Source organism: Wyeomyia smithii, chromosome 3 (genome assembly GCF_029784165.1).
Source record: "Wyeomyia smithii strain HCP4-BCI-WySm-NY-G18 chromosome 3, ASM2978416v1, whole genome shotgun sequence".
NCBI lineage: Eukaryota > Metazoa > Arthropoda > Insecta > Diptera > Culicidae > Wyeomyia > Wyeomyia smithii.
In genome coordinates, this window is record NC_073696.1 from 143,603,809 (window position 1) to 143,630,070 (window position 26,262).

General features: G+C 39.0%; 1 protein-coding gene across 1 annotated transcript; it reads left to right on the top strand.

The window, feature by feature from the left end:
* The first annotated feature begins 17,653 nt into the window (after positions 1 to 17,653).
* LOC129728631 (uncharacterized protein K02A2.6-like) lies at positions 17,654 to 18,607 on the top strand. Its single transcript, XM_055687082.1, has one exon. It carries the CDS (start codon positions 17,654 to 17,656, stop codon positions 18,605 to 18,607), a length of 954 nt encoding a protein of 317 aa, XP_055543057.1.
* Positions 18,608 to 26,262: the final 7,655 nt, after the last annotated feature.

A 26,262-nucleotide genomic window follows, 5' to 3' on the forward strand; every position in this document is an offset into this window, starting at 1 on the left:
AACCACACCGTCGATTTCTACATCCTTGGCAGGGATGTACACGCGATACTCTCTCGTGAAGAGCTCGTAGCCAGCAATTTCGTTTGCTTGCTTCAAGCTACTCACGACAACTCGCAGTTTGTTCGGCCTCACCTTCGTAATCTCGGTTACGGCCGAAAAATGTTTTGCCAGGTCTTTGCCAATTTGAATAATATTCAATGGCTTCTTTATGGGCCGGAAAAAAACAACGTAGGGACCGCCAGCGGCATCTGGGTAAGCTTTTACCCGTACTTCCGGTACTCTTGGTACAGGACTTGGCAAAGGGGAGGGCACAGGGGAAGGTAGGGGTGAGCTGATGGGAGAAATTTCAATTTCTTCCCCGTTTGTTTCCACCTCCAGGAAAAGTTGCACCTGCATGTCGTCCATTTTGCGGGAGCGTTACGCTCTACCGCACACAAACGATAAATATTCGAATATGGGGGGGGGGGGGTTTAAGTAGTTGGTGTTAAATTTTAAAAACAATTTTTCAATCTACAATGGATCAAATAAAAAAAAAGACAGTAATACTAATTCTAATAACAATAGTAATAATAATAATAATAATAATTATAGTAATAATATTAATAATAACAATTATAATATCAATTATAATATTAATAATAATATTATAACATAGTAATAATATTGATAATAATAGTAAAAATTCTAAAGGTAATACGTCACCGAACGTCTAAGTCACGACCTCACGGCTGATAGTAGAATTAATCGAGCGTCTCCGCAGAACAAACAATGACGATCCAGCTTCGTGTTGAGACGCAGTGGCCGTGTCCTACACGCGACCTTGTAGATGCCACTTGTAGTTGACTTCCACTCGCTCGATCGTATGATGGTCCGTGCTGCTAGCGGGGTAACAGCGGTGCGGGAGAATTATTCTTGCTGATATATCAGCTGCGTATCGAATCACTGGCGGGGTAGCCTGCCCCTACCAGTGTGCAGATGTTTCTGCCGATATATAACAGGCTATTGTTATCGCGCAGCACAAGAACTAATCGACAAAAAAACACCCGTACGATAACTCGTGTATTGTTATTTTTGGCTTCATTGTTAAACAGTGAAAATTTAATAAAAGTTTCAAGGTCGAATTTTCACCAACAATGTACCAATCATATGCGAGCATGCCTGGCACATACTTCATGAATAGACACCAACTGCCTGCTGCGATATCCTGTATAGCAGTGGCAGAAAAAAAATTACAGAATCTCCCCGTCCCAATAGGTCAACTAATGTTAGCTTCCATGAGCCTAGACTATTTTGATGTCTTGAAGGTGAAGCTTTTTCGGAAAGTTCGTAACCACCTCCACTATCAGACAGTATTACGTTCTGCTGTTAACAAATATGTTAATATTAATAAAACTGACGTTTTGAAGGAGAATATGATGGCACAGGCAACAGTACTGCACCGAGCAATGCATGAACAGAGCGCTGGTTACTCGTCGTCAATCAGTGCAGAAAAACTCGATATTCATTTTTGTGCAGTCAAGCCAAGTGAAAACTACATTGCTGCTGTTGACGCACAGTGGGGCGTGGAACACAATCAAATTGCCGTTTGAATTATCTTCTTCTTCTTGTTTCGTATAGCGGCAAATATCAGAATTCAATATGATTTTTCGGGTGCCGAAAAATACGCTCCGCTGCCGGGGACAACAAAATGCGTTGTTTATTTTTGAACTCTACACTCTGCTTTTTTCAAATTTATTTAAATAACTGAATATAGGGTATTTAAAAGACAATAGAAAACCGAAATGCTCTGTACAGATCTTTGAATAGGTAGTTAAACGAGCTGTACTGATGATTATATTTTACTAGCTAAATGAATTTAGTCCAATATGACAATACACTAAGGTCGCTTTTTACGCAGTTTTTTTACGCGGCTTTTCTACGCGGATTCCGGAATTCACGCGTTTTTTTACGCGGACTCCGGAAATTGCGAATAAGATAAAAAGTAGAAAAATATGCAAGAAATAGTAGAAGGGTGGTATCCAAGACACGACCGCATAGTTGACGTAGGACTACAAATAATTTTATATTTTTATTTTGAAACTATGTTTGATTTAAGCTCGTTTTACTTTTGTAGTTTGCTTGATTTATCTTAACCAATTTAAGCTCAACATCTTCCAAAAGGAAGGTATTTTGGTTTGGGTGGTAATATCAAGTATCTAGGTCGTCAACCCAAATTCATCAAGCGACACCTCAAAAGACTTCGAACTAAAACTAGTTCATTGGCGGCCATTTCTACTGTTAGGGTTGTCTTTGACCATTTAAAAAGTCAAAAAAGTCATGAAAAAAGAACCGTTCATATTTGGCATGGTTTGATTTTGGCAACAGAAAAAATTCTGGCGTGTTGCCAAAATCGAACGGGGTCTGTATTTTGATTATTTCTTTGTAGAACTCTATCTTAGAAGAAAAAATATTCTCTTTAACATTCACAATGGTCCAGAAACCAAATTCAGGGGGAAATTTGGGTCTAGAGCTCTATAGCAATGTTTTAGAGAAAAACTTTTTTTTACAAAGTTGCTTAAAAGTATTGGAGCTATAGAATTGTAAAACAAGTTTTTCTATCTACAAAAATAAAATAGTTAGATACTTGATAGCATCGAAAATTTTAGTCACCCTAATTTTTGATACTTTTTCAATAAGCGCTTTATCATATGTAACAACTTTGTAGAAGAAAGTTTTTCTCTAAAATTTTGCTATAGAGCTCTAGACCCAAATTTCCCCTTAAATTTGGTTTCTGGACCATTGATGAATACCTTTCATTCTTTCTTCTTTCGCGAAAAGGCAACCTTCTATAAAATATTTAATTGAGTACGATTTAGTAGAAATTAAACTTCCTTCTATATCTATTTGTCTTGTTGAAGTTGGCTCACTCACCGATCACAAAACGGCAAAGATGTCACATAAATTTTTTTCCTGCACTTACAAGCTCGTGGAACAAATATCGATAACGTATTACAGTTTTAGTGGAAAATGTATAATCACAGAAAATTTTAAATTGACATAGAATATTATGAACATGTTAAGATCAATTTAAACATTTTATCAGTATACAGAATCAATCAGAAAAAATTGATCAGTTTCAAAATACCAAAGAACAATGATGGTATCTTCATCATTTGAAAGTTCATCATATTCGAAAGTTATATGTCTGTTATCTTCGAAAATAAACTGGGCTAGAGTGATGCACAACATTAGCCTCAGCCAGTGGCGTAGCGTGACCGGGTGATGCCCGGGGCGGAAAATTTGCGTGTCACCCCTTTCCTCCTGGGTGCCACCTTCACCAGGTTGCATTGAAGTCATTTTGTTATCAAAAATTTGTGAGAGTTAGCACGTTAGTTTTCAATTGCACTAAATCTACCTATTTTTGAAAAATTGGTTGAGATTATACTCTCGAAAGCAAATTTATATAATTTTCGAGGGTTTCACCGCGACCTCCATCTAATTGATAGTTAATCTCAAGAATATCACCCTTATGAAGGTGACACATATTAAAATTTTCCTCATGGGTGTCACCCCTTAGAGGGTGACACCCGGGGCGGACCGCCCCCACCGTTATGGAAAGTTATATTTTCTTCAAATGCTAATTCAAAAAAAAAATTCAATTGAAAAAAAAAACAAATACTAATGTCGGAACTCAAATATCAAGATGAATTGAATTTGGTTTTCCTCTATACCGCCACCGCGGGATGCAACTAGTACACTAAAGTCGCTTTTTACGCAGGGGATACGTGCCGCGTTAAAAAAACGCGTAAATTCCGGAATCCGCGTAAATCCCGGAATCCGCGTAAAAAACCGCGTAAATTCCGGAATCCGCGTAAAAAGAACCGCTTAAATTCCGGAATCCGCCTAAAAAAACCGCGTTAATTCCAGAATCCGCGTAAAAAAGCGACCTTAGTGTATTGTCATATTGGACTAAATTCATTTAGCTAGTAAAATATAATCATCAGTACAGCTCGTTTAACTACCTATTCAAAGATCTGTACAGAGTATTTTGGTTTTCTATTGTCTTTTAAATACCCTATATTCAGTTATAAACCCTATTGGGACGGGGAGATTCTGTAATTTTTTTTGCCACTGCTATACAGGATATCACAGCAGGTGCAGTTGGTGTCTATTCATGAAGTATGTGCCAGGCATGCTCGCATATGATTGGTACATTGTTGGTGAAAATTCGACCTTGAAACTTTTATTAAATTTTCACTGTTTAACAATGAAGTGATAATGAAAATTGAAGAATCACAAAATTGTCCATCATTTTATCAATCCAACGACATATTGATTATTGTGATCCATCATGTGGTTGCATCAGTATAACCGTTTGAAATCTTTCATTCCGAGCTTACATCCTGGTTTTAGTTTTCGCGGAATGTATCTCGATATAATGCGGTTAGACGTAGTCCTACGTCAAAAGGATACGGCACGTTTGGCAACAAAAACAGTTTCATTTTGTTCTGGCAACAAAAACACCCGCAACATGCCGTGCTGTCTGCTGACGAAGTAAACCAACCTGTTGGATGTGTTGGATAAATTGAAGTTTTATTCATCCCGTGTCCTCCATTAATCGTAAGTGTTCAAAGTGCATGAGTTATTTGCTTTCGAGAGTGCGACGGAGCTAAGGTTATTTGAGGGTGAACGAGTGTATATTTCTCGAGAAAATCGTAACCCAACATCGCTAGCGGCGAAGATGTGATTCGTGAAAGTTTTCTTCGGCCGGGTGAAATATCTAGATGTGTGAAAGTGTCAGTTTAATTTTTGTCAGAAAACAGTAAATATGTTTTAGTTTTTAATGGAGTGATTCATTAATGCGAACAGAAAAACTTCAACGTTCAAGGTATGTTAACATACATTGAGTTTCTGAGTGGAATAAAAACAGTAGAGCTTGACAAACTGAATCACTGGCGTCAAGCTAGGTACCAAGAACCGGTTCGCAGCCAGGTACCGAAAACCGGTTTGCAGTTATGCGTGGCGAAAATAAAGCTGATAGAACGCAAAACTACCGTAGCGACATCTGTTCAAGACTAGACGAACCACAACCGGTTCAGGTACCAAGGACCGTTTTAGGTACAAAAAACCGTTCCAGGTACCAAAAAACGTATAAGTAATAAAATACAATAGGGGCCTTCACATCGAGCTCGTATACAAATACTCAGCCGTAAACTGTGTATCTTCCATTACTCGTCAATGGAGGTGAGTATTTTTACGGCTGGGTATTTGTATACGAGCTCGACATGAATACCCATAATATTTCAAGAAGACAATGAGTATTTCAACTATATTTAAACATTCCAAAAGTTTCGTTTGTTGAAAAACCAAGTTATTGGTTGGCGGATGGGAAGCACATACAGGGGATAGTCAAAATAAGTAGGATAGGCAAAATTTTGAATTTTGAAAAATCCTGAAGGTAGAGCTGTCGCACGCTTTATTTGATGCAGAAATGTAAATGTCCCCATTCCGGGTTCCTCCGGGGCATCTGAATCGTTCCGAGAGTGGCCAACGTAATATGTATTTAAAAATATGTCTTTTGGATGATTCCTGATGAAAAATCCTGAAGATAGAGGTGTCGCATGCTATATTTTGATGCAGAAATGTAAATTCTCCCACTATGGGTTCCTTCAGGGCATCCAGGTTGTTCCGGAAGTGGCCAATGCAGCCTATATTCAGATATCTGTCTTTTAAAAGATTCCTGATAAAAAATCCTGAAGATAGAGGTGTAACACGCTATATTTGGTGCAAAAACGTAAATGTCCCCTACTAAAGATTCCTCTGAGGACTTCCGGATGATAAATAGCCATTTCTCGATGAGTTCTTGGCCGATTCCGGATCTTGATGAACCATTCGCTTCAGAAATGATTTTGTCATCTATGCCAATGATGCAAATGAGCATTTTTATCAGGTAATCCATTACCAAATCCATCCAAAAATTAGCAGGTTTGACATGCCTACCGGAACTCAGGAATATTTCCTATATCCGGTAACCTAGGCCAGATCTGGGGTCAGAAAATGAAACTTCAAAAGTTTTCCAGTTCAATGGTGTTCGAATTATTAAAATCGAATAACGTTTAACAAAGCTATAGCATTTCAAATTTCATCAAAATTTTGCCTATCCTACTTATTTTGACTATCCCCTGTATATGATAAAACGACTAATTTGTTAGTTATTATTAACCAAATCACAATTCCCGATTCTTATGATAAAATTGAAATCGGATTCATAAATACTTGAGAGTGGTTTAAAAACATTTATATTAAAAGTGAAAAAACCCATAAATGGGACGATGTCCAAATTGTTGTATATACTCAACCCCATCACTGTGTGCAATCTTAGCCTTGGCCATAGGGGATGAGCCAAGTTATGGAACTTTTCAGTTACATATATCCTACCGGTACATATACTTGGTAGAGTTATTTAAAAAATGTTATATGTAAAGTGGAAAAACCCATAAATGGGACTGTGTCCAAATCATTCTATATACTCAACACCATCACTATGTGCAATTTTAGCCTTGGCCATAGGGGATGAGCCAAGTTATGGAACTTTTCAGTTACATACATCCTACCGGTACATATACTTGGTAGAGTTCTTTAAAAAAGTTAAATGAAAAGTGGAAAAACTTATAAATGGGACTATGTCCAAATCATTCTATATACTCAACACCATCACTATGTGCAATTTTAGCCTTGGCCATAGGGGATGAGCCAAGTTATGGAACTTTTCAGTTGCATATATCCTACCGGTACATAAACATGGTAGAGTTATTTAAAAAAAGTTATATAAAAAGTGGAAAAACCCATAAATGGGACTATGTCCAAATCATTCTATATACTCAACACCATCACTATGTGCAATTTTAGCCTTGGCCATAGGGGATGAGCCAAGTTATGGAACTTTTCAGTTACATACAAATTCAGTATTATAAAGAAAGCATGGATTTACTCTATGTATACTTAAACACTGTTATGCCGGCGCTACCAAGCTGTTGTTGGAATATATCACAGCGGAAGTTGAGTTTTTCTTGGATTCAACGACCATGATCTGAACACCAGAAACGAATCACCAGTTGTTGGTTACCGGATCAGAATAACTTCCAAACGGCACCTCGGCATCATTGCTAGAAACATTGATCACAATGGTACCCTATCGCTTGTTCCCCGTGTAATGGGGACTTAGCTCTACCTGTAACACCTCCCCCGCGCCACTGCACATATAGCGCGAGTTAAGTGCTTTGAACCACACAGGAGTGTGACGACGACATGTAGCGAAGCAGCAGTGACACGACCGGCGATCGGCACCTTCTCATTTGTAAAAGAAGAGAATATACACTTCTTGTCAGACCACCGAACGGTCAGGTTCTTTTTATTTTCTCTTTGAAAAACTCGCGCAAGAGGCCAGTCCGTCCGTCCATCTGCCAGACGTCCATTGCGTGCGCGTTTTGCGTATAAGAAAATGCAACTATCTGCCCCCTTGTGGCTTGATGCACCCCCTATTTCGTAAATCTCTTAGCTAGCTACCCGGAAACGGGCATATTTTTTTTTGACGTGGGACTACGTCTTTCTTCACTATTCTAAGGTACATTCTGTGAAAACTGGATTGAACATGTAACGTTTTTGGTTGGCGGAATGGAAGATTTTAGATGCTAATAGCGCTTTAACAACTGTTCCGATTTCAATAGTTAATATACCGTTGTAAAGCTAAAATATACAAGATTTGTATTACATGATAATTCTAGTTACCATTTTCTTTTTACTCTGTGAAAATTGCGGAAAAGTTTGAAGGTCGGATATCTACATATATTTTTCATACAATTGGTATATTTCCCTAACGCAGACTTCAAAAACATAGACGAAACGATTTCACGCATTCAGGCATTGGCTAGCAATGCCAGCCAATTGGCATCGCATTCATCACTCAACGTAAGCGACGAAGAAAGAAAGCAGAGATGAGTGCGTCTTGAACTGTCCTACAGGTCAGACGTGTTTTCGGTTGCTTGTGGACTGGTCTTTGACTGCCTATAGCTTCAAAGTTTGTGTTCTGTCAGTGTGTCTTTTAAAGATTACCTGAAAATTATTTCTCATCAGTCTTTCTCAAGACTACCTACTTTTGAATTTAACATTTGTTTTAACTTTTTTCGTATCACCTGAAATTGCTGGACGAAAAAAGAAACCACGCATCGCTGCGGGGAGGAAAAGAGAGGCATTTCTTTCTGACACTTCGAGTGTCTATGGTGACAATCCTTTTGATATTTTGCCTGAGCAAGAAGCTGGTGAAATGGAAGTTGTTAATAATGAAACTATACAAAATGTAAAATTTTTAAATAGGAGAAAGTTCCACCTATTGTGGTAACTATTTCTTCTGAATTTAATATATTCAAAAAGGAACTTTCAACGTTTGTTTCTGACGTTAAAGTTACCTATGAAATTGGCCGTAGAGGTGAATGCCGCTTACTAGCCGACTCAATAAAGGGTCGTGATCGTCTTGTTCAGTATTTAACAGACAAGATGTACAAATTTTTTACATATGACACCAAGAACGCCAAGCCGTTCAAGGTTGTCTTGAAAGGTCTCACCAACGATCAAACCGTTTATGAGATCAAACTTGCTTTAACAGAATTACTTGGCATAGCCCCTACCCAAGTAATTCTAATGAAACTAAAATCACGAGGCGAAAACAGTCAGCGAACTGGAATTTCCCTTGTAAACTATTTAATTCATTTTAACCGCAGTGAGGTTAATAACTTAAATTTTTTTGAAAAAGCACATGCTTTATATAATGTGCGTGTAAAATGGGAAGCTTATAGGAAGTTTGGCGGAGGTGAAAACATATCACTCAATGCCGTATTTGCCAACGTTATCGCCATGGTTCAAAGTTCTGTAACATGGACCAAAAATGCCTGATTTGTGGAGACTCTTCTCACAAAAAGGACACATGTCCTGTGAAAAAGAGTAAAAATTTTCGCTGTGCGAATTGTAACGGCAACCATATGTCGAATTTTTATCAATGCCCAGTCCGTTTAGCAATTGTTAAGGCAAGGCAAGGTAAACAAAATTCAATTTCCCAATTAAAACAAGCTTCAAAACAAAATTCTCCAAGCGTACCAGTGACGCATAGTTTACCTACTCCTTTGCATACCCGTTTAACATATGCACAGGTTACAGGTAGTTCGAACATTCTACCGCCTAGTGTTGGTAGTTAGAAAATGACCGTTAATATGGGTAAGCAAAACACGCTAGAAAATAATTGTACACCTATTACCCCAGCTAATATTACTACCGAAAATATTTTTTTTAATGTCAACTGCCTGGGCCTATTACGGCAGGTAAACTTTCTTTTCTGCAACAGGCAATGTTCGATCTCATGAACGCTATGTTGCAGGCAAAATCAATGTTTGAAGCCATTCAAACAGGTACCAATTTTACAATTAAAATTGTTTCTAGTTTAAAATTTAGCAATGATTTTAAATAAACCGATCATTTTAAATTGGAATGCTCGCTCATTGAAGGCCAATGAGAATGAGCTTTTTAATTTTTAACAGTAAATAATGTGCATATTGCAATTATTACTGAAACATTTTTGAAACCTAACATGAAATTGAAATATGATCCCAATTACGCGGTTCATAGATATGATAGGATTCAGGGTTCCGGCGGTGAAGTTGCAATTGTTATTCATCGCCGAATCAAACATCGTGCTCTTCCCCATCTTGAGACGAAAGTTATTGAAACTTTGGGAATTGAAGTTCAAACTGAACTTGGGATTTTATTTATTGCCGCAGCATATTTACCATTTCAATGCACACGCGAGCACAAAAATTATTTTAAAGGTGATTTACAAAAACTCACCAGAAATCGTTCGAAATTTTTCATAATCGGCGATTTTAACGCTAAACATCGATCATGGAATAATTCTCAAAGTAATTCCAATGGCAAAATATTATTCAATGATTGTTCTTCAGGATACTATTCTATTTTGTCTCCGAATAGTCCTACATGCTTTTCTTCTCTAAGAAACCCTTCAACAATTGATTTGGTGCTAACATATCAAAGTCACGTATGTAGTGATTTGATCACACATGCTGACTTTGATTCTGACCATCTCCCAATAACTTTTTCTTTATCACATGAATCAGTTTTAAACCCTATGAGCTCTGTTTTTAATTATAACAAGGCTAATTGGGAAAGATACAAAACTCATATTGAGAGAAATTTCCATAATGAGCTTGATTTGCAAAACGAAGTGAATATTGATTCCGCTTTGGAAGCATTAAAATGTGCAATTGTTGATGCCATGAATTATTCTGTTCCAAAGGCTCAAGTGAAATTTGATTCACCAATAATTGACGAAAATCTTCAACTTCTAATTCGTTTGAAAAATGTCCGCAGACGTCAATATCAACGTTCTCGTGACCCTGTTTTTAAAACTATCTATAAAGATTTACAGAAAGAGATTAAACATAGATTTACTCTTCTGATAAATCAAAATTTTGAGATTAAAGTTGAAAAATTTAAACCATATTCAAAACCCTTTTGGAAGCTGTCGAAGATTCTTAAGAAACCTTCAAAGCCTATTCCAGTTTTAAAGGATGGTGAACGTTTTCTTGTATCCAATGAAAAAAAGGCTCAAAGACTTGCTCAGCAGTTTCAGAGTGTTCATAACTTAAATTTGAATTTTGTGAGTCCAATTGAAAATGAAGTCACACGTTAATTTGATTTAATTTCTCCCCAGTATTTTTTACCTGCAGAAATAATTGAAACTAACTTGAATGAGATTATATCAATTATTAAAAATTTCAAAAATATGAAAGCACCTGGTGACGATGAAATCTGTAATATACTAATCAAACATCTCCCTGAGAGCACAATGGAATTTTTAGTGAAAATTTTCAATTGCTGCTTCAAAATTGCATATTTTCCAAAATTATGGAAAAATGCAAAAATTACTCCAATTTTAAAGCCGGATAAAAATCCAGCTGAAGTTTCAAGTTACCGACCAATCAGTTCGCTTTCTTCAATAAGTAAACTGTTTGAGAGAATTATTCTTAACCGAATGATGTCACACATAACGAAAATTCAATTTTTGCAAATGAACAGTTTGGGTTTCGCCATGGGCATTCCACAACTCATCAATTGCTCAGAGTTACTAATATGATACGAGCTAACAAATCTGAAGGTTATTCCACCGGAGCTGCTTTTTTAGACATAGAAAAAGCATTCGACAGTGTTTGGCATAAGGGTTTGATTGCGAAATTGCAAACTTTTAATTTTCCAATTTTCATAATCAAAATTTTGAAAAATTATCTCACTGATCGAACTCTACAGGTTGTCTATCAGAATTCAAAATCTGATAGATTTCCTGTCAGAGCAGGTGTGCCTCAAGGTTCTGTCTTGGGCCCAATCCTGTACAACATATTCACTTCAGATCTTCCTGATTTGCCTCTAGGATGCACAAAGTCATTGTTCTGCGATGACACAAGCATTTCCGTAAAAGGAAAAAGCCTTCGTGTCATATGCAGTCGATTGCAGAAAAGTTTAGATATTTTTTCTTCCTGCTTGCAAAAGTGGAAAATCTCTCCCAATGCTTCTAAAACTCAAATGATAATTTTTCCGCGTAAGCCTAGGGCTTCTTTCCTCAAGCCAAACAATAATCACGTTGTCAAGATGAATGGGGTTATTTATTTATTTATTTATTTATTTATTGAAATAAATCCATCCGACTAGCAGTCTTAATGAATAATCGAGTGTATGGCTGGGAAAAGCCACCTTGAAAGTCACTGGTAGGCGACTATTAAGGCGGCATAAAAACCCAGCATCTTTTTTAAAAAACAAAAACATATACAGAGATATTACAAAAACTTGATACAGATAACATAGATAAAGTCAAAACAAACAATGCACATTAATTAACTATACTAGAAATTAAAATTAACATTTTGACGATTATAAACCAAAGCCATCCAACGAACAGGTTCATGCTGGCCATAATTCGTGCGGTGTGCGTTGGTCTGCAGTAATCGCTGATGACGTTGTGGACGAAGAGGGCATTGCAGCTGAAGCATTGTCAAGATAGCGGGGCAGTCATAGCAACCAGTGAGGATTTTGTGCACAGTTCTGGCCAGTATGTCCTTACGACGTTCTTCAAGGGGTTTTATCCCCACCAGCAGGCAAAGGTTTTCGTATGGCGGCAAATTATCAGGGTTCCTCCATGGCAATCTGCGACAAATCCTTCGGATAAAGAGCTTTTGAATGCGCTCGATTCGCTGTATCCAAAAATCGTAGTACGGGTCCCAAACAACGCAGGCAGTTTCTAAAACTGAGCGTACCAGAGAGCAGTAGAGTGTGCGCATAGTACCAGGATCGTGAAACTCCTTTCCAATCCTAAATATTAAACCAAGTTGACGATTGGCTTTATTGATGATCGCAGAATAATGCTGCCTAAATGACATACTGGTGTCCAACAAAACACCCAAATCAGTGACAACGTCGCTACGATGTAAATAAGTGCCAGCGATACGATAGTCAAAAAGCAACGGCTGTTTTTTGCGCTGGAAGCTGATCACGGTACATTTGGGAATGCTCAGCATCATATAGTTGCGTAGGCACCAGTCGTTGAAAGCATCGAGTAACGTTTGAAGTCTACAGCAATCATCATAATTCTCAACAATTTGAAATATTTTAGTATCATCAGCGTACAATAGTCGTGTGCCAGGTGGTAGAACTTTAGTTACATCATTAATGTACAAAGAGAAAAGCAGCGGCCCAAGAATGCTGCCTTGAGGAACACCAGAATTGTTGCTGAACCAAGCGGATTGCGACGTTCCCAACTTTACCGCGATCTGTCGGTTGCGTAGATAAGAACTGAGCCATTTTACCAGTCCAGTTGAAGCTCCAAGCTTGTCGCATTTTGCACAAAGTAATCCATGATCAACACGATCAAAAGCAGCTTTCAGGTCCGTGTAAACAGCATCAACCTGAAGACCACGATCCATACCACGCAAGCAGAGTGAAGTGAATTCCAGCAAGTTAGTAGAAACGGATCGACCAGGGTAAAACCCATGCTGAGCGGTAGAAATAAAGCTTTTTATGCTGAACATGAGATGATTGTGGACAATCGTTTCAAAAATTTTTGAACAAGCACACAAACAAGAGATCCCACGATAGTGTTCCACATTTCGTTTATCACCTTTTTTGAAAACCGGAAACATCAAAGATTCTTTCCAGCTGCGAGGAAATTGATGACATTGAAGGGAAAGGTTGAAAATAGCGGCTAGCGGTGACTTTAAAACTGCAGCGCATTTCTTCAGGATAACGGCAGGAATACCATCGGGTCCAGGAGAGAATGATTGTTTCAGGTTGCAAATGGCTTCAGCAACTTCTTCGTTTGAGATTGTAAAGATATCGGCGCAAAATGTGTCACTAGGAACAGGAAACATGGCTTCAGCAATTTCATCCGAGGATGCACACTCGCTATTGAAAACACCAGCAAAATACTTGGCAAACAGAACGCATTTACTGTCATTCGTGGACGCTACACTATTTGACAAAAACATGCTAGATGGTAATCCATCCTCCTTACGTTTCGAATTAAGAAACCTCCAAAAGCTTTTCGGGTTCGAACGTAGGTTGTGTTCTGTTCTGCGCACGAAAGACGAATATAGTTTTCTGTTTAGGGCTTTATATGATCGACTGGCAGAGGTGAGACGGATCCTATTGACGGGGTTTCTGTTTCTTTGATAGGCACGCAGGGTTGATTTGCGAGCACGATTGAGCCTAGCAAGATGCCTGTTTTCCCAGGTAGGCTTATAGCGAGGACGAACTTTGGGAATATATGAATGTATAAGTTCCTGAATCAATGCAGTAAATCGTGACACGGCCTCATCCAAATTTCTACACTGGTTGATAAAGCTCCAATCGATACCTCTCAGTGCCAAACTTATCGCCTCATAGTTTCCCCGCCGAAAGTCGAAACTGGAAGGATCGAACTCATCTACAAACTGAGCCTTTACAGGTCTGTTGAAGGTAACCATCAATGGTGGATGATGAACGTCAATGTTACACAGAGGATCGGGTGCAGTGGTGACGGAGCATGATGGCAAAGCGTGCAAATTTGCAGAAATTAAATCTAGGAACCGGCCATTCTGATTCCGAACAGGATTGATCTGAAACATGTTGTTAAAAGCCATGCCGTCTAACAAATGTGTACTACCAGCGTTCACAGATGAGTGCAGGGCGTCGACAATAAGATAATTGGACTGTGGCTGCACCGACCAGGATAGACCAGCGCGATTAAAGTCTCCGAAAAGAAAAAGATCGTCATTGATACCAGTGGAATTAACGGCTTTTTCTACTGATGAAATATGACGATCAATAATCTCAGTTTCATTTCGCAAATTGGGTGGAATATAGGAAACTCCGATTACGATTTTACATTCACTGTTGCTAATTGTTACCCACACTTGCTCGAGTGAATCATCAGCAGCCTCTGCTAGCAGCGCAGAAAACAATGAACGCCGAACGGCAATGACTACTCCGCCGCCCCTTGCTTTGCTGCTATTCAGTGAGCTACGATCAGAGCGATATACTGTATAGTCAGAACCGAACAATTGCGCTGAAGAGATTTGTTCATCTAGCCAAGATTCTGTCAAAATGATATATCATAAATCATAAAGCGAATCGGATACTACCAGCGCAAATTCTGTTATTTTGCTGCGTAAACCGTTTACGTTCTGGTAGTAAACAGTCAATGGATTGTACGAAGATTCGAGTCGTTGCTGGGCAGATAGGATGCTGTTAACAGTTGGCGACAAAACTGGGCTGGATATCTGTAGCGGCTCAAATTCTGCTGATGGTAACGAGCGATTCACGACGGTCACAGGTGCTGGTGGTAAATGCGCCTCAGCTACGCTCAGCTCGATGTGGCGAGATGTGCTATGGGGTACGAAATCTGCATTAGTTTTTTGAGAGTTAAAAATTTGTAATGACTTAACTAGACTGGGGGCCGGTTGGCCCCCAGGATCCCTCGGAGGTTGCGCAGCTAGTTGAGAGGAACAAGATGAGGACTTGTTGCAGGCTGCGATGGTACGGTTCGGGGAAACTTCGATGCTTTTGGTTTCCAAAAATCCGATGATGCATTGCGTTCTTCGAACTGCCGAAAATAGATTCCTTTCGGCCAGTTATTAGCATCAAGGGCGGCATCTTAAGTCAATGCCGACTTTAAAGGAAATAAAAGCGAGGGATTTAACATCAGCATCTTTTCTAACAAGCTTCTTAACGACGGGTTGTATGTCGGATACGCAATCACGAACGAGAGCAGCTATTTCATCCTCGGACACATGAGGGGCGATGCGCGAGAGGTAAATCCAAAATTTTGCAGTTGGTTGCGGGACGGTTTCGACTAAAGACGGAAAGTTTTCGACAGCTTTAGTTCCACTCAATAAACCAGAAAACCCTCTTGGTCGCTTAGGGGTGTCGCTCGGGGAAATCACTCTAGGGCGCTTAGAACTGCGATTAGCCGACAACATTACTGGTGTTGTATTTGTTAAAAGCTTATCAGAAATCGATCCTATGAAAGCATTTATTTGTCCAAGTTCTTTCTTCACTTCATTCATACAGCAGGTGATTGAGTCTGCGAAAGCTGATGTGGTATCGATAGCAGTATCCGATGAATGTTTCGTCTTCAGATTCTCGATAGACTTTAAGCAATCTGCGCAGAACCAAAGCAAATTGGGCTGCCCATTGACGAAATCTAAATTCGATCGTGCCCAGCCGAAGCATTTCATGTGTGCGACACTATCGCAAAGATGACATTTTATTAGGTTAAGGTTGGTGATCGGCTGCGAGCATTCGTAACAGTTTTTATCCATTATAGCTGAAGCTTTTTGTCTATCGGACGGCATATATACAGGCGATGCAATGACTGTAGCGAAGTTGATGTACGTGGCGGTAAGGCGTGGATGGTAAACGTTGAATATACTTATAGTCGTTGATCACAGATTGCGCGTCGAGAGTAAAAATTGAACGTCGTTGTTGAGGACGGAGAAGATGCAGATTCCAAACCAAAATACACTTCGGCTCTATCACTGTAACCGGTTTTGGTGCACTGAAATCCACTTTACTATGGAGCAACTATATCGCGGTAAATCAACAGAGTCACTTTCACAGGATTTAAATACGGATATCAAGTACAAAATGTAGAGTAAATACGAGCTCAAAAATAGTCACTCAAACGTTACAAAGGCAGAGTTGCCAAAAAAACTTAAGGTTATCTTAAGTTGGTCCGACAAGGTTAAGTACTTGGGACTAATTTACGATAAAAAACTTATTTTCAAAGAGCACATTGAAAGTATTGTAGCACATTGAAAGTATTCTATAAGTTAATTTGATTATTATATGTTCGCTGTATATTTAACGTGTAATGACAAATGAACGACAATAAAAATCTGGCAGCAGGGGAGCGAGCCAGCATCATGCAACATATTACAACATGGTGTCAGAAGTAAATAATATTTTGTTTATTTTCGCGTAAAAAGCCGGGAAAATAGCCTAAAGAAGTTCGGAAAAAGAGGTCAAAAGCTGAGAAGTTACTGACAAGTGGAGTTTCGTCGGAAAATCATCCGCCGCGATCGCTAAGTTTGGAAATCCGCATGAGGCTGTGGATGACGCAACATCTAGTGAAGAAGATTTGCAGTATGGCAACGTTGAAGTTCTTTAATCCGATGACAGCTACAACGATTCAATGCGACGCTAGTAGCTACGCATTGGGAGCGGTACTTATGCAGGAAGGACAACCCATCATGTTTGCTTCCAGAATGCTTACGGCGACGGAGCAAAAATACGCTCAAATCTAAAAAGAGACACTTGCGATTTTATTTGCCTGCAAGCGGTTCGATCAATATATTTTCGGAAACAAGCAAGTCACTGTAGAAACCGACCATCTGCCGCTACAAGCCATTTTCAAAAAACCTCTGTCCGTAGTACCAAAGAGAATCCAGAGAATGCTGCTCAGTCTACAAAGATACGACCTAAACGTCAAGTATGTTAAAGGAAGTATGGTGATCATTGCGGATACATTATCTCGAAACGTGAACAAAAATCAAACGGCGGAGTTAAGTAAAGTAGATCCTTTGTGGAAATCTATTGAGGAAGTGAGTGTACTAGACATATTTGAACTGCATACGGATATTTTAGCGAACATTCAACAGGCGACAACGCAGGATGCCGTAAGCCGTGTTTTGAAAGAGTACATCATGACAGGATGGCCTAAGGTTCAAGATAAAGTGGAGCAGTGTGCAAAGCCGTATTTTCCCTTCCATTTTGAACTGATAGTGCAGGACGGGGTGATACTTCGAGGCGATAGGATTATAGTTCCAGCTCAAAGTCGTCCTTTGATTTTGGAGATGCTGCATTATTGTCATCAAGGAGAACAGGCAACGCTTCGGAAGGCCAGGGAGTTAGTATATTGGCCAAACATGACTGACCATATAAAAAATTTTGTGAAGAAGTGTGCGATTTGCAATAAGTTCCGACCGTTTCAGCAATGTGAACCAATGCAAAGTTCAGCGACTCCGGAGTATCCGTACGACATAGTTTCCATGGATCAAGGAGAAATTACACACAATGGGAAAAAATGATCATTCTTGTATCAGTTGACCACTATTCCAATTATTTTGACGTGGACTTCTTGAACAGTCAAAATACAAGCGCAGTTTTAGAATGTTCTAAAAGAAACTTCAGCAGACTTGGGATTCCTCGCCAGGTTATCACGGACTCTGGAAAACAATTTACCAGCCAGAAATGGCAGCAATTTGTAAAGACTTACGGTATTCGTCACACTACAAGCGCACCATACCACCACGAGGCAAACGGGAAAGCGGAGTCATCGATTAAAATAGCGAAGAACGTACTGAAGAAGGCATTGGAAGATGGAAAAGACATTTGGCTGGCATTACTGGAATGGCGCAATACACCACAGGCTGATGGATATTCTCCGATTCAAAAACTCATGGGGAGGAGTTCCAGAGGGCTGTTTCCACTGACACAGAAACGGTTGAAGCTCATGCCGATTGATGGGAACAGAGTCCGCGAAGAAATAGAGTTACGAAAGGTAAAATCAAAATTCTACCACGACCGCCGATCTCAAGAATTGCCATCGCTGGTGCGAGGACAGGAAGTTTACGTACAGTTGAAACCAGAAAGCTCATCCGAATGGACCAGAGGGAAAGTAAACGGTATACTGAGTGATCGGGATTATCTAATTGATGTGAGGGGAGCAGAGTATCGTAGAAACAGAAGAAATATTCGAGATTCATATGCTTCATTAGATTCTGGAACACGAGAAAACTCTTCAGCATTCAACGACATATCATCTCCAGGTTTTGAACAGGATGGTTTTGGACGCACCAAGAATCACTACGAGTGGCCAGGAAACGATACAGCGGTCGCCAAGTCGGAAACTTCAACAAGCAACCAACCAGTGTACCCGGAAGCAGATAAAACTAATCAGTTAGGCGAAACTCCAAGACGACCGGTTAGGTTAACCAGGCGCCCTCTCCGCTTTGATGACTATGTGCTCGAAGAGTAGTAAAAAAGGATTTTTAGATGAAAGGGAAGATGTTATGAGTTAATTTGATTAAAATATGTTCGCTGTATATTTAACGTGTAATGACAAATGAACGACAATAAAAATCTGGCAGCAGGGGAGCGCGCCAGCATCATGCAGCATATTACAACAAGTATACAAGCCAAGTGCATCAAATATACGAGATATTTATATCCTTTCATTAACAGGAATTCTAAACTTTGTTTAAAGAACAAACTTTTGATTTACAAACAGATTTTTAGACCAGCAATGTATTATGCTGTACCGATCTGGTCAAGTTGCTGTTCAACAAGGAAGAAAACGCTCCAAATGATTCAGCATAAAATTCTGAAAATGATTTTGAAGCGTCCTCCTTGGTTTGGTACACTCGAATTACATAGACTTACTGGTGTTGAACCATTAGAAGCTAAGTCAAATTAAATTATTAACAATTTTCGACAAAAATCGTTGCAATCCTCAATTGCCACGATAAGCTCTCTTTATAGCCAATAAGTTAGCATTTAAGGTTGAGAGCTGGCAACAAGGCCAATTAAGTGCTGTGCGCGTACTGCCTCTATGAAAAAATTTAGTCGTAAAGCCTGTTTCCCGCGAAATAAAATAGTGTAATTAGTGAAATCGGGAAGTTCCGGTTACCCTGTTATCTAGAATAGTGAAGGAGTGAATCACAGGACCGCTCTGGGCAGGATAAGTATCGTTATATTTCGCAAGTCTTTTGTTTGTTTTGTGATCAGTTTGACCAGACACAAAAAATCACCTATCGAGAAGTGAAATTAGTCACGCTTGCAGTGCCGCTGCTGTTCGCTGGCGGGTAGACGAACTAGCCAATAAAGCTGCCCATAAACCAAATCTGTAAATCTGTTAGTTTGTTAATCCGCTTCGCTTATATGTACTTAGTTTAATTGTGTAGTCAAACATTTATTTGTCGCGAGTGAAATTGAGAAATATATATTCGTTTCCTTCATTTTGCTAATTTACGATTTCTCTAGCTTTTGGACAAATGTTTTCTAAATGTTCGCATTTTTTTTAACTGACCTATTGAGTTCATGTCTCTTGTTTTCGGGTTTTGGTTGGTTTGGGTTTTTTTTATAAATAAATTTTGTACTTTAATGATTATGCAAATTTGCATTTTTTCAGGCAATCAATCGGGATCTTTTTTACATGCCCTAATGCTTCTCATGGTGTTTTATAATTCATTTTAATTGGTCTCACATTGGGCTTTGGATGCATATAATTTTACCGGTTTTTTGTACTAAAGCGAGTGTTTTTGCTTTTTCGTCATACTAGTGGTCGGTACGCTCTTGTTTGCTTTCGGAGAGGGCAGTTCAGTTTCGCGCGCGGTAGTTTGACTGCGCTCAGTGTAACTATCTTAATACAGCGGTTTCGAAGTTCAATGGCCACGTGTAAATGACCATTACATCGTATAACGTTTTTTTTTTTCGTTACTCACTCTATCGGTTATTTGAGCGCATTATCCATCATGTCACAAAACAACGCGGTACGATGTTTGCCACTGGTACCAGTAGTTTGCGTAGTTTGCGTTCGACGTGCGGTTGTTGCGTTTTACAAAATCCATTCGTTTCTAGGTAAATTTAAATAGTTCACGGGATGAAACGCGAAGGTTGGTGTGACACAGACTGTTGACGATTGGTATGTTGCCGATGATAACTTGTAACTTCGATTATCCTGTATGCCGATACAGCTATCGTGGCATGGTTCTTTTTATATCGTCTCCTGGTGGCCGGGTGCCCAGAGACCGCGAAATAACCATATCGTGCGCGAATTTGTGTAGAAAAGATCGCACCATCAACCTCGATGGATCCAGATCAATTCCTTTCCACTAACACTAATTCCTTCCTTTGATACTTGTGGATGATGCAGAGGATTCCTCGGTCTCTAGTAGCAACAAGTATTAAACTAACACTCCCGATATCCCTTCCTCTATTGATCTGCATTGGGCGTGGCCAGCTACGTTATTGACCAGTGAAAAGAAAGATCACCAGGAGTTGTACACTGAAAATGGCTTGCTACTCCTAGGCACCATTTTGACGGTTCTTTGTGCAATTTCAGCTGATTCTGATCAATCGCGGGCAACACACGGGCGATCAAATATGCTATGCTATGCTAATAAGTTAGCATTTAAGTTAGTTGTAAGTTTACTTTCCTTTCTTGACAAGTAGGTTTAAATCCCTACGAATGATAAGTCCTAATTGCGAAAGCAAACAAATCCTAACAATTAAAATTACAAATTACTAACAGTGTTGAGAAGTCACCATTTGTGATTGGACACACATACTCATTATTTATTAATATTTATCATAAATACTTAAGCTACTAACAAATCCCCCTTTAAAAAAAAAGAAAGCAGAGATGCTTCCACGTGATTGGTTCTTCCCGCAATCACCCAAGTTCCCCACACTGAGTGACGCTATAAAAGGACATTCCGTGTTGAGAGAAGATCATTCCCTAGTCGACCGTCAAGGTGAACAGTTCGGCTTCCATTCTATCTGAGTTGGATCCCGCCAGTGGTAATCTAATTCAGATATCGTTGTTGGAATACAGCCCGAAATTGGACGTGAACGGCACTGGGGAAGAGGGGACCATTGGAAGACTTGGGAGCCGTTTGGGTGCTGCCGATAGTGTAGGTATGGTGTGTCGTTTATCAAGCGTGTGTGTGTGTGTGAATAGCGTGTGTGTGTGTATGTATGTGTGTGTGTGTGTATGTGTGTGTGAGTGTGAATAGCGTGTGTGTGTGAATAGCGTGTGTGTGTGAATAGCTTGTGTGTGTGTGAATAGAGTGTGTGTGAATAACGTGTGTGTGTGTGTGTTTGTGTGTGTGTATAGCGTGTGTGTGTATATCGTGTGTATGTATAGCGTGTGTGTGTATTACGTGTATGTGTGTATAACATGTGTGAGCAAAAATGTATTTATCCGAGGTAAATATATTTATGACAGAATTCTTGTATAGGCAACAAGTTAATTATATTTCCTATTAGCAGTGGTAGGCACCATTCCGCTAATTCGCTAATCGCTAATCAGCGACGCTAATATGCAGTTAGCGGTCTAGCGATTTCGCTAATTTTTGAGCTGGTTAGCGAAACTGTTAGCGTCGCTAAACTATAACTATTTAGAAAAACTGTAAATTGCTGATGGCGTACGTAAATTGCTTCGAAAGATGAACATACTTTACTGCGAAAGTTACTTTTGGAACGAATATTTCGTTCAAATAACGTTCAATTGTCTCAATTGTCTAGAGTTCCTTTTTTACGACACAAGTGCAAGTCAGTCTTTTTACTGGTTTTGTCCTTTACTGGTTACTTTTCCGACCGTTTACACCCTCCGTGTACCTCACCAGCCTGTTGATGATAATCCTTTCAACCACCTTGCCCGAGTTATAAACGGAGTTTCTTTTTTAAACGGAAGAAAAGACTTGCTTTGAACACTGCTTAACTAAGACTAATTTTATTGCCAAAAAATGGAAGTTGAATAGCAGTATCGTGGTCCCGCGGTGGTTGCGTACCTCAGCAGAAACGACGTCGCTCGATGTCACCGATGTTGTCACCAACGTCGGTGCACTTTATCCATGGCAGCAAAGTAAACAATGTTACGTTGCTGCTTTCTGGGTCGGGTCGTTAACTAGTCCCCCTGCAGTGTGAGGTTCCATACGAACGATTTCACTCAATGGTAAAATCTGGAAACTGCAAGATTCGCGAGGGGTCTGCTTTTGTTGTTTCACCTGAACTTCAACATCCGTTCTTCTATGGCGAAAAAAAGACAAAAAGAGAACAATACTTATAACAATCGATGTGGTCGATAATCCTCCGAAAATCGTCCAATGTGGCCATTGAATACTTGTATTGTTCAAACGAATTTCCGCCATTTCTTTCCTCGCCTCAAGATGCAGATTATGTAGATGATGTAGGCTCAGGTTGATAACGGTACTTTGTTTCTCGATAGGAATACCATACAACGGCAGATGAATTGGTTCACCTGTTCCATTCTGCTTATAATTTGAGAACGTTTGATTGTTAATGGTTACCTCACAGTTATTGAACGAAATCAGGTATGTCCCAGATAGGTTCCTGTCCGATAAGCCGCAGTTAGTGTGAAGGGTAAAACTCCCTAGCACATTTGTGATAAGATGCTGGCCGTCGATGGAAACGACCTCATCAACTGGATTGGCTAGGTAATCACATTTCGCTGGTTTCCCATCAAGTAGATTTGGTACACATGCTGTGGAGTCTAATGCAATGTCTTTGGCGTCAAAAATTCTGGGTTGTAGGTTATCAACGATGAAGTATTGATATTTATGGGTAATATAATTGCTGTTGGGAACATGGATTTGTTGACGACCGAACCATGTTGGTAAAATGAAAATTTTCTTGAAGGTTCTCGAATCCAATTTCGGCAATTTGAGTAGAAGGGCTATATCATACTTGTTTGTTACTATAGACGTCGTGACGTAGGTGAGTGCTTCGGCGGTGTTCCAAACTGTTAAATTTTCCTTGCTTAAATTTTTAACTAGCAAATTTATTTCTGTCTGACTCAAAACTTTCTCATTAAGTATCCCTACTTTTGCCATGACTATTGTTTGTATAATTTGATCTAATTTATCGTTCAAAAATTGTAGGTTTAAGTATATGTTTACAGAATACAGTTCAGAAGTTTTTAAGTTTGACGATTGAATGGATTCTTTGGTCTTAAACAATACTTCCTTCATTTGCAAAGATATTTCCCTGTTAATTTTGATTTGTTCGTTATTATTATTAATAAGACCGTTGATAGAACTATTAATTATTTTAAGGTCATTTGCGTCGGGATTTCCTGCAAGATATTTCCAAACCGTTCCTAATTGGTTCCATCGTTTCCTTCTTTTTATTGGTAGAAGATTTCCTAAGTTAGAATCTAATTCATTGAATTCATTTAATATGAGGGTAGTAAACTGATCGGGTTCTACTTGTTTGAATTTTAAATTTAGGTCTTGTACATGAGTTTTGAAAGATTCTAAATTGAAATGGTGAACATAGTAATTATAATTATTTCTTATACGTCCGTGGCCTTTGTCGTATATAAAAAGGGGTAGATTGTCCGTCTTGTGAATCGAGATTGTCTGTGCAGATATTTCCATTAATAATAGCCTGGAAGAAAAAATTGCATTGGTATCAGTTCTGTCGAATTTTTAAATCATTTTTGTGAACACGTCTATTATCTGATGTAGTTATTGTGCTTTTGTGAACGTTTTGAATTTTAATTTTTTTATATCTAGGTACGGTTTTCACTCGTCTTCGCGTTTTTTTTAAATGCTTCTTGATTTGGATTTATGTGTCGTGAAGATAGTTTTCTGTTATGGTACTTAAGGTCTCGATTCTGTTTTTCTGTAGGTTTTGGTAAACGGCTTTAATAATATTTGAGCTTTGGGGACTTGGGATGATTACCTCGAAAGGTGTATACTGTGTGCAGGAATGGATAGAGGAGTTATATTTAATAACCGACATTTCGACAAGTTGTTCCGGCTTTTTACTTGGGTTTTCAGCTTTAGTGACGCGATAAATCTCTTGCAAAGTGGAGTGAAATCTTTCAACCACTCCGTTCATCTCACTTCGGCCCGTAGCTACTACGTAAGGAGCAATTTTATTTTCGTTAAAGAAATTTACCAAATCGCCTGTCATAAAAGACTTTTCGTTGTCCATAACGACGGTCTCCGGCAGTTTATATTTTGTTAACACCTCTTTAACAGCAGGTACAAGGTCAACAGCTGCTCTTGATCCTATTGGACGAACTTGGGCAAATTTGGAGAATTTATCGATACACGTAAGAAATATTAATTTTTATAGGAACATTATGTCGATATGGGCAATCTGGAATGGTGCATTTGGAATGGGTGTCTTTTGAAGGGGATGGTGGATTGGATTTCTATCATATTTGTTCTCGTGGCACAGTTGACAGTTCTTCGTGAATTCACGGAGTTTGCTATTCAACTGAGGAAAATAGAATTTCCTGAGAATTTGTGCTTTATTTTCCTCTAAGCCACGATGTGCTCGATAGTGTTCCTTTTTCATAATTTCCCATTGTGTGTGCTCTTCTGGCACATCGATAAGCATTTTCTGAGTGAAACGGATCTTCAACATGTTTTGTCGACCAAAGTGTTTTTTATACACATTTTGTATTTTACCCATGATGGTTTCTTCAGTTAATAATCCGTTTAACCCAGATGCATTAACATGTTCCTTTAGGACCTGAAAAAGAGAGTTTTCATTAATTTCGTTCAGATGAATCGTGATTCTCGTTATAGTTAGGAAAAGGGTGTGTAGTATTTATTTTGTCTGGACCCTTCTTTATGACAATCTGATGTCTAAATGCGTTCAGTGGTGCTTCCGTTGATATAATAAACATGTCGTCGTTGTCATCGGCTGAATGCTGGGTTCCGGTCATCGAACACACAATGCGACTGAGAGCGTCGGCAACAACATTCGATTTTACCGGTTTGTAAATTATCTTGTAGTCATGTTCTTCGAGATATGCCTTCATGTTTTTTAATTTGGCATTGGTATTTTTTGGTGACAATGCAAAGGTCAAGGGTTGATGATCAGTAAAAATCTTAAATTTTGATCCATATAAATGGTTTCGAAAAGTTTTTAATGCCCAGTATATTGCAAGCATTTCTTTCTCAGGCACAGAATGTTTCTCTTCTGCTCTAGTTAATGATCGAGATGCGAAGTGAATTGGTCTGTCCCTTCCTATCTCACCTTGTGAAAGCACAGCACCTTTCGCGAAGTCTGAGGCATCCGTCGTCAATATATATGGTTTTGTATGATCAGGATATGCTAATACATCAGTTGAAGACAGTAACGATTTCATTTTCTCAAAGCAGTTTGTTTCGGTTTCATTGAGATTGATTTTCCTAGATGAACTTATGTTCTTCTCCCCCCTAAGAAGGTTCGTGAGAGGTTTAGCAAGTTTTGCAAAATCTTTGACGAATCTTCTATAATAACTAATCATTCCGAGGAATGATCTTAATTCTTTAATAGTTTTAGGAGGTGGATATTTCTGAATCACTGCAATTTTTTCAAGATTTGGTTTTATGCCTTCCGAACCAATCACATAGCCCAAAAATTCAGTTTCTCTATGCAGAAATTCAGATTTGTCCAATTGAATTTTGAGATTTGCATCATTCAATGCTTTAATTATGGTTTCCAAATTTTTTAAAGCTTCCTCGAAGGTTTTTCCGAAAACGATTACGTCATCAATGTAAACATAGCAGATTTTTCCAATATACTGACGAAAAATGCCGGAGCATTTTTCAATCCAAACGGCATTCTCGTGAATTCATACTTGCCATTGTTGATGGAAAACGCTGTCTTTTTAATATCGCTTTCCTTCATTCTGATCTGGTGGAAACCAGATGCTAAATCAAGAGTAGTGAAAAATGTTTGACCTTTCAATTGGTCCAAAACGTAATTAATTTCCGGCATAGGATAGCGGTCCGAAATAGTGTTCTCATTGATTTTTCTATAATCAATGACCATACGAAATTTTTTCACTCCTGACGCATCCGTCTTTTTTGGAACTATCCAAACGGGTGACGTCCAAGCAGATCGAGAGGGACGTATAATTCCGTCATTCAAAAGTTTGTCAATTTG